Raw genomic sequence first — 14,577 nt, forward strand, 5'->3', positions numbered from 1 at the left:
TGATTTTTTTTCACTCCCACCAAAGTGGTTCGACCCATTTAGTTTATAGTCGTTGTGTGCTGGAATGGCTTGTTGGTAAATGCAAAATCAAAGTTTACAATTTACACTTATTTCTAGTGATGTGTTTGACAAAAGTGCACAAGCAACAAAAAGCTGACAAAAACAGATTATTTTAAAGGGCCTCGAACTTCAACTTTGTTTCGAAGCCTAATGTAATTGTGTAATGTTCCCTCTTGAGGGATTTTTGACCTTCACCGCCAGATAAAGCCGGCAGAAAGCTTTTAAATGTCACGTTGGCTGTCGCATATGCTTCATCCATAACCCATTCCCAACCCATTGGGACATGGTTTAACAGCTCATATGACATGAAAGTGCTCTGGGGGATTTGGAAGCATTTGTTGACAAAGTTGACAAAAAATGTTTTATGATATGCCACCACAATAGAAAAGAAACTCTTATCGTCGCTTAAATTGTGAATTGATAGCAGCATACGTGACATAAAAATTCAGCGAGCAGGATTTGCGAACATTTAATAATGCAGACCAAGCCAACGGCGAGAATTAGGACGTGACCACTAGTGAAGTGACTCTTGAGAGAGCCTATTTAAGTGAAGTGAAATCCATGTTTGAAGATTTGAAGCTATATAAATTGCATAGTTTAAAGTGAGATGAAAGAGCGCTGGGTTTTGATCAGAGGCAGTGGTGGATGACTTTGAGATCTCAGTATGTTGGGCTTAACAAGGCAGTGTTTGTGGCCGTTTACAGGGGAGAGGAAATTCTGATGGTAAACAAAAACACGTTTTCAGTGCTGGAGGGGCCGAGGAATGAGGGAGGGATGAAGTTAAAGTCAGAGAAGTGAGGACGTGCTAATTTAGGAGAGGAAAAATAAAGAGTGTTGCAATAGGTTTCATGGAATATACTCAGATGATGACTTTTCATCAACAATGAACTGTCAGAGCGAAAGATTTGTAATGAACTATATCTCTCTCTCTCTCTCTCTCTCTCTCTCTATATATATATATATATATATATATATATATATATATATAAAAACATTCAGACATTGCTGTAGAAAGAAAAGATAAGCGTGAGACAACATGCACACCAACATTGTATTTTGTTTTCCTTTCCCAGTCAAAACTGGATGGTTGGGTTTGTTTAATAATTCCAGAGTTGCCTACAGCGTGAAGCTAGTTATGCCATGTTACATTATTTACTCCCTTAATTTGTCCCAGTTATTAAACAAACTATTTCCAACAGTTTAATACGGACAAACTGACTTTGAGTTAAAGGTTGAATTTCCTCCCTCTCTGCAGATTTTAATGTCTGAAATGTCACCAATTGTCTCCACAGCCACTTCAGCGGAACAGTTTTCTATATTACAAGACTGTATAGTGAAAAGAAGAGAAAATAATTCAGTCAAATAAGCACACATTGGTAGTTTCATTTCTTCGTTCGCTTCTTGGGAAATAATGACTACGTATTTTATTCAGTGAAATATATTTGAATATCAATGATTGCCATTTATTAAAAATAAAAAAAAAAACTGTCATTTTGACTGACAGCTCGTGTTTCACCCCGATTACAATAAAAAAGGTGAAGGATCGGAACGTCTGTGACTCTTGTCATCTTCAGCTGTCAGTTTCCTGGCAAAATTGATTTAATTTATCATTATTCTCGCTAGTATGAGACCAAGTGTGAGCTGAGACTGAAGCGATTGATGAACTACAAAACTGTCGTATAATGATCTGCATTATTCTTCCTCAACAATTTTTGCATTGTCAACAATTTCATTTTTGTGTCTTTAATTTTGCTACTGTACAGATTGATAACGCTGTTTAGATTGATGTTTTTTAATGCTGATAATACACTATTCCTCATTTTTACTTTCAATAAATGATATTGTTTTGTAAAAATTGAAGAAATAAAAATAAAGGAAATACAAACAAGTGTTTGCTGTGGTTTAAAATTATTACTTTTGTATATATTGCCAAACAAGTGTAGTTATTTTACAATTCTATTTAGCCATTGCTAGCAAATATATTGTAGATCCATAAACATACACATTGATATTTAAATGTAGCTGTCAAATACAACAAGAGCGTAAAAGAATTAAGTTGTGTCTCTGTAACCATGGTGACTGTATAGAGTTTCCCATGGGTCCGTCCTCTAAACCTGCCCGACATTGGTCCGTCCCGACATTTATCCGGAGGGAAACAAACACGGCACTGTCCCGGCCGGCAGAACGAGTTAGTACGCGCGTGAACCGGAAGTTTGAAGCTTTTGCAATAGTTACTGGCGTGTGTCATTGTGGTTCTTTGCCGAGTTGTGTCTCTATGAACCTAACAGACGGCGAGGAAGGGGGTTGGTAGCTTGAGTCGGGAGGTTTAATCCTATTTTGAACCGAAGAGAGCTACCTGTCGCGCGCGAGCCTGCAGTCATGGACGCGGTGGGGAAGCTGCTGAACCAGAGCCAAGGAAGAGACCGGGTGTTCAGGTAAACCCCCTCGGATAAAGCACAAGTACGTCGAGTTACTATTGTCTTAAAGTGAGCCCTCACCTTGAGTTTCTAATTCCAGAGCAACTCAGTACGCGTGCGCCTTGTCAGTATATTTACTCCGAAACAAGAGTCAAAGCAAAGAGTTGGTGGCAAAACTGAAGAGTCTTGAAGCCAACATGAGTGCCGGTCGAAAACGTAAGTATAAGCAAATAAAGTCTTCGTTTATGATGTTATTCATTCATCTTTTCTCTTTTGGTTCCTTTGGCTCCTGTCCCAGCTACCTGGGGCAACAGGCAGGGAACACACTGAGTAGATGCAAAGAGCACTGTCAGACACTATAGAGTCACAGGTCACATTTTCGGGAGGACAACAGGATTGTCATTTGAATATAATAGTTTTGTTAAAGGCACAATGGCACCAAATATTGCCTTTAAAATCCTAGTTTAGAGTGTGTTCATGTCAATCATTAACCCTGTTGTTTAAATATTTACTGCTGTGTTCACCTTTGTTATATTTACTCGAACAGCGTCGAGCAATTGTTTGTCAACACTAGCTCACCACTTCAGCAGCTACCTGCAGTTTATCTCGCATGAATGATGACATTCGTACTCAACCTGGAAAACCTGTTCTGATCAGCAAAATGGAATAATAACGGCATTTCTGACAACAGAGTAGTTCATCAATTTTCAGGGGAATTATGAGTCTCCCAAAACTCTCCTCATAATCCACCTGCATTCAGCAATAATCTGTTACAAAAGAGATTTTGTATAAATACGTTGTAAAACATTGAATGAGACTGATCCTCTACAAAGGTTGTTTTGGGACTTTGAATTTTTCATCAGACTTTTTAATCATTTTCAGCAATTGTGTGCAACACAGTGACATTTTCCAGTGAGTCAGTTCAGAACACATGGGTGAAGCTGCGAGCAGCTCTATGGCAACAAGAAGATCTGTCTTTGTGTGTGTGTATGTATGTGTGTGTGAGTACCAAGTCTTGACAAGCCACCTTCTTGTGAGGACATGTTTCTTTTTATTAAAAGTTGTTTTTTATAGTTGGGCACAAGTTTGGTTCAGAGTCCTGGTGAAGGTTCGCCATTTGTTTGGGATGGTTAAGTTAAGGGTGAGAGACTGGGGAAAGCATTATGTCAATGAGAGGTCCTCACAAAAATGGCGAAGCAATCATGTGCTGTACCTGTGAGTACCCAGTCTTGTAGAGCCACCTTCTTGTGAGGACATTTTGGCCTGTCCTCACCGGGTTTACGGGGTTAAAACTTAAGCAGAAGTAGTTTTTTTATAATTGGGTTTATGTTTGGTTCTGGTTAAGGTGAGCAAAACAGCAATACAATACACGTGTGTGTGCCAGTTGTTCTCAAATTTCCCTCGCCACATGGCACTTTTCAATATCATGTTTCATTGTAACCCAATTTATAAACCATTTAACAATGCAAAGAATGTGTTTATGATCAAATAAAAAGTATTGTTTACCTTCATGATTCAATTACAATGTAGCTCAAATACTCACACAGAATCTGTAACCAATCCTGAAGTCATCTCACATCATAAAGTAAAACAGTTCTTATGCTAGTCAATGTCGACTAATAGCAGTAACCATGACCCCCAGTCACCGTCAACTAGACCGACGCCTTTCGTTTCCCTGGCAGCTAAAGTCAGTTAGGAATGATCATAAATAAACAGTAATTAAAAATCTGAATAAGCTGTGACGGAAACCTGACTGGAGTGTACACAGCCGCCAATCACGTAAATGTAAATATCAGTGTGAGTCATGTGAGTCTGGTTCTGTGTGGAGACCATTCTAAAAGAAATGTTTGGGGAACTTGATGCAATTATTTCAGTCTGTCTTGGCTTTTGTGTATCACTTCAAGCTCTATTCGCAAGGAGTTACATATGATACATTCAGAGTGACTCTAAAAATTGAGTGTGTGTGGAAATGTTTCTGTCAAAATGTGCCCCGATGTACAGTAAGGAGTAAGCAGGAGAGAATGAGGCGGATTAAATGAGAATGTTTTTCTCCTTCGTCTTTGTCCTCTCAAACTCATTTTTCATTCATCTTTTCAGTGGTATATTTGCCAAATATTGAAGATGCACCCAAACAAAATTTGACAATAAAAGCTTAGCTGAAGAACAAGAAATGATATTATTCTGATATATTTTTGAAATATATTCCAGTTGAGCTTTTGCTGTGTGTATTTGTAGCCTCATGCACTTGAACTGGTGCATAACGTCTCACCGACTCTTGGAAAAATATCTTCTCACTGCTGACAGTTTACTGAAAGAGGCAGGTCACTGCATTGTTTGATAAAATAAATAAGCATCCCTGTCACACACACACGGCAGGTCGTACTGACTGGTTCACTTGTTGGAGAGGTTTTTAAAGGGCGTCACTCATCACTGTTGTGCACCAACATCAGCTCCAAGCTAACATGGTTCACTCTCTCTCTTGGCTTATACTTGATCATGATATTGATATTGATCTCAACCATATTAAAGTAGGATCCTGCTGCTATAGAGAGGCACGTCTCTCGCTTCTTTCTATGCTCTCGTTTCGCGATCTCAACCTCAAAATATGAAGATCTCAGTCGAGAGTTGGAAATACTGAATCATTTCAAGAGTGATTCGACAGCTCCACTTGAGTGGGCTGCGCTTCGGTCTTGATGTCGGGCTCAAAGAGGATGCTTGACCCAAAAAGGGAATGGCTTCATTATCTATTCTGAAGGCTCTTTGCCTGCTCCCTGGCTCCTCTGGTTTTGTAAACGGTAGATGAAAGCACTGCGTCGGGTGCCGTTTATCGGAACTGGGGTTGTAGCTGGTGCTTCTTTCTGCGACCTCAGCGGGGCTGCTAATTACAGCTGCAAGGTTGGAAAAGCGTTGAGAGTGGGGTTCAGAGTTACTGTCTTCTCCCGCGCGAGTTGCTGATCTGACATTCCACATGAAGTTCCTCTCTGTTCTCATTCCATTTCCACCCCCTCCCTCCTTTGTCAGTGTTCAGGCTGGGGAACACAGTAAATTCCATTGAGGCTGCTAAGCGAACCGTTGGACTGTCTGACCGGGTGCTGAGCCTGTGCCTGACCACGGCCAACCTCAGCCGCGCCCTCTACTTTCTCTGCGACAACACGCTGTGGGCCCAGAACGTCCGCCTTATCTCCCACATCGACAAGGAACGCTGGAGCCTCAACGCCTCTCGCTTCTACCTGGTCTCCCTCGTCATGAACCTCACCACAGATTTGTACTTCATAGTTCAGCTGATGACTCAGAAAGCCAAGGACAAAGACTTCAGGCGGCAAATGGAGTCGCATCTGAGCGAGTGCCCCGAGGTGGCCGAAGTGGTGGTTCCCCGCCTGGACGCCTTGGTCTTTCTGCTTCTGTCCAGCCTGAAATCTGACCCCACCGTCGCGCTGGACACGCTGAAGAACATCTGCGATCTCTTCATTCCTTTGGACAAGCTGGGCATTTACAAGTCCAACGCCGGAGTGGTGGGCTTCTGTGGGCTGGTCTCGTCGCTGATAGGGCTTCTCACCGTCTTGCAACCAAAGTTAAAAATCAAAACTTGATCCGCATTGGTTCTCCTCAGTTGTCTCACCAACCATCGACCGTGTTGCTTCCCAATCCTGACTCCCGAGTTCTGGCCGTCGCTCAGGGCTCAGCATCACTCCACCAAGTCCCTCGACATCAGACTGTAACTCAAAAATAATGGAAAAAACCATGCAATAGTGGAGGCAGCAGGAGTCTCCGCCAAACATCTGGAGGCTTAAATGTTTGGAAAGGTTTGAAGTTGTTCATTAATATTTCATTGGAGATAAAGGGACTCACTGGGAAACTTGTTTTACTTAAAGCCCATAAGCCTGTCTTATTTTTGGCTGGAAACAGTGGAGGAAAAGTCAGTTGCAATTATTTTGGCAGCAGTCTGGGATCATGTGGAGGAACGCCGGCAAAGGTGTTGGGTGTGGTGCTTGCGTGTCCACGTAGGTGCGGATGACAATCCTCTGTTTTGTGTCTTTTGTCTCTATCCCTGGACAGCAGCAGCGTCGCCTCTCGTATCTCAGGTTATCTGCGGAATCTGCTCTAGATAAGAATGTGACTCGGACTTCGACCTTTTGGCCGCGATCAGCCGCTGGAAATAGAAAACTGGTTTTACACTTACTACGTCACGAACGAGAGGTACATGAAATGCTGTGTAAAACTACTGTGACCGTGATGGATTCACTGGAAGCGTGTTCGAGTGAATGCTGCTGTTTTATAGGGACGTATGGTTGGATTTGTTTTGTATTCATTCAGATGTTGGTTCTGTTTGACATGATAAGAATAAACACTTTACAATGAATACAAGTTATAATGGTGTTCTTTTTTTTAAATGTACGACTGGAGCTGGTGATACTTCAGTTAAATTATACTGAAAATACAGTTGTTTTTGTGGACAAATTTATAGAAATGCATGGTCACACTTTAGATTAGGGAACACACATTGACTATTCGTAAACTGCTTGCTTTTTTACTGTTAATAATCAGGAATTGCGTTGTTGTGTAGAGTGAACTTTCAGTGACCATTCCATGGTAAAATATTGTCATTGTTAATGACATGCTTATCAGTACCTTATGTATGCTGGTTATACACACACGGATAAGTAGTTTATTTACGGTAATATATGTTCCCTAATCTGAAGTGTAACCAAATGCATTATAATCAAGATTATTTTGGTCCACTCTTCTGAATTATGAAGACGCTGAATAGTGTTGTACAGTGTCTATTTTAGTATAAAATTATTCTAATAATTTCGAATTTGAGTTTTTTCCCCAGATTATTAAAAAAAACATTTTTTAGTTTATGTCCAAAATAATTAATATTATTATAATAATTAATATAATTAATATTCCATTTGTTATTTACTTTTTCTTAAAAACATGTTGATATTTATGTTTACTTTTTTCCTTTTTTGCTATGATGAAGGCAATATACTTTGTTATCGACTTTTTTTTACTTTACTTTATTTTATTTATTTATTTTAATTGTATTCATTGTGTTATTTTATCTCACATTTGCACTAAGCCTTGCACTGGTGCAACATGTACATTTTCCTCAGTGGGATAAGACAATGACACCTGTATATCAACAGTCATTATCGTTAATGCTTTTTAAAAATGTAACATTCTTTTTATGGAATAGGCAATACAGACCCCCAAAATCTGACCCTTTTAATGTCACTGCGTATTTCATGTAGATGTGTTTTTATATTGCACCTTTCTTGAATATTGAACGTTTCAGCGTCACTAGCTGGAAGGAAAAGTTGAGCAACACCGCCCTCTAGCGAACATCCGGCGACAGTGTAGGTTCACGTTGAGTCATGAGACAGTGGTAGGTAGATCAATTGCATTTATTAAGTGTTCACCTTCACATCGCTCAGTGATCAATCGCTCCACCAGTACCATAAACGCGAATCCAACGAACAGTCCAAATGAAATCCAGGCGTTCACTCACTGTGACTGTGAAGACGTTCCAGTTATACAGGATACCACCTCGATGCCGTTTGCATTCCCATAAGGCATTGAATCACGAATCAACGTTAGAAAAGCACTTTTGAATAGTGGCAACAGTAGTTTACATCCGTCACACCTCCAATGTTACGACGACTGAAAAGGCACTTCCAGTCTCTCACGACAGTATAAAACATCACCGCGGTTCAGAGCCCTTTTTTTCCCCAAACACAAAGGGCTTGGTCCCACATTAACTAACTTCAATTTATCATCCTAAGATCAGAAGTAATTTCGTCTTGGCGTTTTGATTGAGCCCATCAAGTCGGACAGTTCAGAGTGGCGCCGCCTCCCGACAGCTGGCGGACGCTTCCCTTAGACACGAGTCGATTTGGGCCCTCGCAGGGCTTCATTTGTAACAAACACCTGGCGCTTCAGAAGGCCAGTGTTAGCGCACGCATGCTTGTCTCGACGTACACTGGCTTTGTTAGGAAAGTTCAACACTTGAAATGTGCCAACGCTTGGTCCCCATGCTTGTATGTGCCGCACGTAAATCTGTGAGAAATGGTCCGATATGTTTTGAGTCGGTTGAAATGTGAACTGATCTTTGTATTGACAGGATTGAGTGACAGATCAGGGGTGTCCAAACCAGTGGGACCACTGGGAGCAGCAGGGTTAGACACATAACAAGGAATCAACTTGATTTTGAATGTAGCGTGTGTCTGTTTCAACACTAGGTGGCAGCGTTCCGATTAATCGGCCTGGTCAGTTGTCATTCTAACCTCTAAAGAAGCCTCCGCAGACCATAATACTTGAGTGAATTTTTGGAAACTGACTAGGATTCAAGGGAAATTTTAACTTCAAATCAAAGTCGCTAACTTGCCGACTAGCCGCTTTCACGTTTTCACGCCGCGGTTGTACAATGATAATCCATACTTTTGAAGTGTTTATTTTACTAAAACAACAAGCCAAGAGGGCATTTTGCCGTCGCATAATAGCGCTGAATGGCAACTGCGTCTGGTTGAATCGACCTCTCAGGATCTGTGAGCGACTTTATCGGCGCAGAGACTGGCAAACTTGGATTGGTTCTGAACAACTGTCGCACCGGACACCCCTGACTTTAAGACACGATGCAGCAAAATGAGTTGATATTGAAGAATACTAAACTGCGATGCTCAACTTGGAGATACAACTCGCTTGTTTAAGGCTATTGAGTAAGACATCGGTTGTGTGAGTTAAGAAAATATTTTCTGGAGTTTGTTAGCGTCGCGTCTGTCCGTGTTGACGCTGTGCAGCAGCACGTGAAGCACAAGACTAAAGTCAAACTAAATCAATACTTCTGAAAGAGGAAAGCAAGAAGGCTGGTGAGGAGAAACGAACACTGTACGTTGAATAAAATCAGGTTTTCGGATCGTTCATGCGTCGCCTCACGTGCGGCGGCAGAATAACCAGGTTTGTGACGAAGGCAACTCGCGGTCAGCTACGGTGACGTGAGGAAGAAAGACTGGCTATTGTTGTTAGGTTTTAAAGCAAGAGTGAAGAGTGATGCCCCGTGTAATTGATATTTAGTTTGGGAGTGTTTGAGCATTCACCTGAGAAAAAAAAAGGAAAACAGAAGTTTCCTGACTGGCGCAAATTAAAGAGATTATTTTTGCCATCTGTTTCTGTAGATTTTAAAAATAGTTTAGTCCATTTTCTTCCACTTGTCAGAGGTCAGACTGACTTCTCTCTATGGAGAGGACGAGGTGTTCTACTCTGAGTCTCTTCCAGCGGAGCAGACGCACTTGGCATCTTGCCTCTCGTCCTTTGAGGCACCTCAAAGGATCTAGAGCTTTCACCTTCAGCTCAGCTCTGTTCACCCCATGACTTGAGAAGCTGCACTGACCTGTTGATCTCACGCACCTCATTGCGGGATGGAATAAAATAATGATTTTTCAGTTCAGTAAGTCACAACCTTTTATTCTGAATTATTAATTTTAGTCATTTTCGACCTGAAAAAAAGGATTTTATTTTCTCCGTAATTCAATTTCCTGACAACATGTTTTAGCTGAGTTTGCTGTCAGAGTTTTCACTCATCTCGACGTTTTAGCAAAGGCTTTTTGAGACTTGAGCGATGTACTTTTTCGGACCTTTATGTTATAAGAAGATAAAAATGATCTCTGAAAATGATTTTTTTTTCCCAAGTGAATGCATCAGTATCTCCCCTGTGATTGATTGTACCATCAATTCATACTTAAATCATGAAAAACAAAATGCACTCCCAAAACTACGATTTTGGTTTTCACAGGCTCAACTGACCGTTTTACAGCAGAAACAAACATGACAGCCGTTTATAAACATAAAGTTAAAGGGGGTGGTGTTCTGATCACGAGTCAGTGGTCCCACCTTGCTCCCGAAATTCATTAACACTCAGAGGGATAAAGTGAATAGTGTTTTGGTGACCCCCTCCCCCTCCCCTTAGCCCAGCAGGGGGCGAGCTCGGGTCTCTAGTTAAGTCTTTTGGTCCAGTTTCAACACCCTGCTGAAGAACCGCTGGGGTCACGACGTCACTTCCTGTGCTTGGTCGTAGTCTGTGATCAGAGCTTTGATGTGCGACAGTTTTTGGTGGAGATACTCGCAGCGTTTCTTTTCTTCCCGATAGCCAGGAAACCGCTGGAAGGAAAAATGAGACGAGTCAGGAGTTAAAATTATAAATCATCTAGCGACAGTAGCGCCCTCTTGTGTTTGAAAGGGTAAGTGCAACGGTATTTTGTAATTCACTTTAAAAACAAATACTGAAATATATTGTACTTCTATTCTATACATATTGTTTCAATATTACAAAGTTCTAATAAATTTGTGTTACACTTTGCAATAAAATTGCCAAAAATTATTTTATCATTTTTCTTCCCATTATATTTTGATGAACAACTATGGTAAAAAAATAAACTAATACTTAAAAAATATATATATTTGTTGGCATATGAGTGCAATCTCAATCTCTGGACTACTAGTCAAATGATAAACACACAAAACAAGACAAAATAGACAATAAAAATGACTCTTACTTTCTTGTACTTCCGGTACTTCTGTAGTATTTGGTCTTCCATTAGCTGACAGGACAAAACACAGCGGTTAGACCTGCCGTTTGCGCGCTCAGTGTCCCTATATGGCCTCAAAGTACCTTGTACTCTTGTGTTCCAGGCGAGAGAGTGTTGATCTTTGAACCCAACTGAACAAACATTTCGGTGATCAACCCGATCCTGTTGTGTAGGGCTCGGTATTCGTCGTACTCTGAACTGAAGTCGTCCTTGTACTTTTGCCGCTGCTCCAGTCCTGTTATGGTGCTGTATTTCCTGCAAGAATTGCAGAATAAAGACGCCGTGAGTAACATGTGAGCCACTTCGTGATTCCTCCAGTAGGGGGCGCCACAGTTCGCCGAGTGAGCCCCTGACACGTCATGAACAGCATGTGGACCAGATGTATAAATATTTTCCAAGAGGTTTGCTGGGAATCATCGGGCACGTGTGCTTCAGTGTGCGGTGTTTATGTCGGTGTTAGGAAGCCGAACCTAACAATATGTATCTTTACCGTGAGGAGTGACTCTTTACATAAGAACTCACAATAAATAGTCAGGCAGATCCTCCGGTGTGCTTTGACTGTGAGGCATTTTCTCCTCCCTCTGATCTGCAAGACAAAAAACACAACAATAAAACATCTATTTATTCACTTTAAAACATCAACACAAGCACAAATATGTAGTGTTTTAAACCTGTTGTGAGCCTGAGACCTGGAAATAAAAAGTCATGTCTACTTATTGACCAACGAATGACTCAAGTATAGAAAACACACAGGCCATTATTATCGAACACAAAAGCTGAAAGCAATATTGGCTTCATACGTACTCAGACCGAGTTAATGGTTGATTTACACTACCCGATCAAAGGTCTGATCCCACTTACATAACAAGTGACGGATGAGAAACTTATGGACAGCTGTCTATTGTCTGACACTTGTCAGAGACACTTGGTGTGTCCTGGTGAGAGGTTATTCCATTGCTTTGGTCTGACCTAGTTTTGTCAAAATGCTGTTTGAAAATCTCCTGTTTATCACTGTGAGCAGAGTCATAACAACTGAGGATCTTTCTTTCTCCTGGTTTCTACCTTTGAAATCTTGGAATATTTGTCTTCCCTTGTGTAAAAACATGAAGAGCTCAGAAGAAGATACCTTGATAGAACCAGACTCTGTATGACAAAGGAGAAAACAGAGTTGACGTAAAAAAAAAACCTTGTCACGTTTGTCGAACGTTGTTGTCCAACGCTTGTGAATGAAAGCGTCTAATCTAGTTCTAATGTTTTAGGTCGTGACAAGTGGCGGATTTGGGGCCCGTGGTGATGTCAGCGGGCATTAAAGCCGCCTGCTGACTCCAGGACTTCAGGTCAGACATCTGCTCTGCTGTAAGTGATCAACAGAGTTTCACAAACTAAAGTGTGCTGTGTTTGACCTGGCACCAAGTCTCAACTGCATTTTTATTTATTTTTTTGTCTGGGAGAAACACGGACTGAAATGACAGTTGTGGTGTCACATGGAACGAAAATGAAGTAGAGTTTGGACCATGAAGGGATTTAAACCTGCCAGTTAATGATATGTGTCTATCATACATCTGCAGCACGAATACAAAAGTTTGATGATGTTTCTATAATATTTTACATTATTATTAATTCCTTATTATTAGTAGTAATATTAGTGTTTTCCTTACTTAATCATGTATTATATCAGTACATAACGAAATAAATGATAAATGCATACATTTTAGTGATGAAAATGTTACGAAATTAAAAAAAAAATAATTCAAAAATTCCTTCTATGAAGAGCAAAACATCAGATTTTGTCATGTATTATATCATGACAAATATATTGGTAAATTGATACATTTTAGTTATGAAAAATAAGTAAATGGAAATCTATATTAAAAAGTTCCTTAAAGAAAAATATTAGTAATAATAATAATAATAATAATAATCGAAAAAAATACGAAAGAGGATGAGTGGAGAACTTCAGGTGAAAAGTCACTGATGCTTACCTTTGATATTGTCCTGGTTCTGCTTCAGGTCCGGACTGGTCTCGATCCACTCCGGTTTTAGCCGCTCCCTCTCCTTGTCTTTGTGCTTCTTGGACTTCTTCTTCTTGTGTTGGCCGTTTGAGAACTGCTGTTCAGTGCAAATGGAACGCTTGGTCTGTGGGGTTTTGGGGCTGGGGACCGCCGGGGGCTCTGGCCTTTCCAGCTTGGGAACCGTGGTGGACCCGTTGAGTTTGTGCGGCGAGTACAGGCCGTTTGTGCAACCCTGCAGATGATTGTTGGTTTTGTCTGACTCCGGCTTCACAGGAACGCTGGTGTGTCCAGGTGTGAGGGAGCCGCGCACCCTGTTGACCGCAGAGTCGGTGTGGGAGGGCGAGTGCAAGGGCCCGCTCGGGTCCAGTCTCTGTTTCTTGGGGGTCTGACAGTTGGATGGGTCTGGGAGCAAAGGTCGCTTCTGTCAACAAAAACAAAAAGAAAAACTGCATTAATAATATCTATTTATCTATCCTAATATCGATCTATCTATCGATCTATCCATCCATCCATCCATCCATCCATCCATATATCCATATATCCATCTATCTACAAATGGCTCCATTACATAACAACTTGGAGAGTGGTGCTAGCATGAATGCTAACTGCTCCCTCTCTATCTCCGGAGCTCTTATCTTGAGGGAAGGAAAAAGATCATTCTATATGTGCAGGACATTTACCGATGAGAGGCTCTTCACAGGGCTGAACTGTGACGGCGAGTCTGCGGGATTTTTGGGGAAGGACTGCTGGGGTTGGGGGCTTTTCAGTGGACCATTGTGAGGCGTCTGGAGTTTCCTGATGAGATAAGGAAGGACGATATCAGAGGAGTGAACAGAGAAGTAGGTCATAAAGTCCAGGGTGACAGATTTACGCTGAGTAATTACTGTGGCACGGCGTCTAAAGATCGGACAGGGGCGGCGGCACCTTCAGGCAAGCCAATCACCCGAGCCAGTCGTTAAAAGCTGCACCGTCGCATGTTTCTGTCGCCTGCTTTTCCTCCGCGTCTCGACCACAGAGACGAAACAATGGCGGCGGTTTTAACCTCGCTAGGACCAAACCCTCATCCCCTGTAATCTGCTTCCTACAGCTCCTTCCTCATGCAGACAGCTCCATAGCAAGTCCCTCCCTGGAGGATTCCGATCTCCATTTTAACCCTCAATAAAAAAATTAAAAAAACTGAACGTGAAATAATACTTTAAATACCTTTTCATGCACTCAATATAATCTTCTTCTATTTTCACGCTTTGTCAGAGGCGAGAAACAGCCGGCAGGACTTGCAAGTCTTTCCAAATTAGGCAGCTGGCCTGCTTGTTTACTGGCAGGCAGAGGAAACCGTAAGAGGAAGCGCACCCAGAAGACTGGGCCCTGCTCCTCTGAACCACCCGAGCTAATGCCATCTGGCAACGCGGCGCTCTGAATCGTTTACTCTGCTTTCATGTGTCCTGCTTAGAGACTGGAGTTTCTGCTGGATCACAGGCAGTGGCTTCGCCCTCTAAACTGTCA

At 41.6% G+C, this 14,577-nt stretch overlaps 2 protein-coding genes across 2 annotated transcripts in view; one reads left to right on the forward strand and one right to left on the reverse strand.

Annotated features, from left to right (window-relative positions):
- The first annotated feature begins 2,220 nt into the window (after positions 1-2,220).
- On the forward strand, positions 2,221-6,813 carry pex11a (peroxisomal biogenesis factor 11 alpha). Its single transcript, XM_053886669.1, has 3 exons — positions 2,221-2,495; positions 2,578-2,693; positions 5,499-6,813. The coding sequence occupies exons 1-3, from the start codon at positions 2,440-2,442 to the stop codon at positions 6,065-6,067; spliced, it is 741 nt and encodes a 246-aa protein (XP_053742644.1). The 5' UTR covers positions 2,221-2,439; the 3' UTR covers positions 6,068-6,813.
- A 1,062-nt stretch (positions 6,814-7,875) lies between these two features.
- The window catches only part of LOC128771311 (RNA polymerase II elongation factor ELL), a 29,676-nt gene continuing 22,974 nt past the window's right edge, over positions 7,876-14,577 (reverse strand). The window contains exons 7-12 of the mRNA XM_053886666.1: positions 13,755-13,869; positions 13,045-13,495; positions 11,585-11,648; positions 11,146-11,317; positions 11,030-11,074; positions 7,876-10,634 (exon numbers count right to left, since the gene is read on the reverse strand). Of these exons, the coding sequence (XP_053742641.1) occupies positions 10,521-10,634; positions 11,030-11,074; positions 11,146-11,317; positions 11,585-11,648; positions 13,045-13,495; positions 13,755-13,869 (961 nt within the window). The 3' untranslated portion in view covers positions 7,876-10,520. The remainder of the gene's footprint in view (positions 10,635-11,029; positions 11,075-11,145; positions 11,318-11,584; positions 11,649-13,044; positions 13,496-13,754; positions 13,870-14,577) is intronic.

The sequence above is a fragment of the Synchiropus splendidus genome, chromosome 14 (genome assembly GCF_027744825.2).
Source record: "Synchiropus splendidus isolate RoL2022-P1 chromosome 14, RoL_Sspl_1.0, whole genome shotgun sequence".
NCBI classification, from domain to species: domain Eukaryota; kingdom Metazoa; phylum Chordata; class Actinopteri; order Syngnathiformes; family Callionymidae; genus Synchiropus; species Synchiropus splendidus.

Bases quoted from the DNA above. Each gene is read 5' to 3' on its own strand.
- pex11a (XM_053886669.1), top strand. From the start codon at position 2,440: ATGGACGCGGTGGGGAAGCTGCTGAACCAGAGCCAAGGAAGAGACCGG. The intron at 2,496-2,577 runs GTAAACCCCCTC...TTCTAATTCCAG, and splicing joins GGAAGAGACCGGGTGTTCAG to AGCAACTCAGTACGCGTGCG. The intron at 2,694-5,498 runs GTAAGTATAAGC...CTCCTTTGTCAG, and splicing joins CATGAGTGCCGGTCGAAAAC to TGTTCAGGCTGGGGAACACA.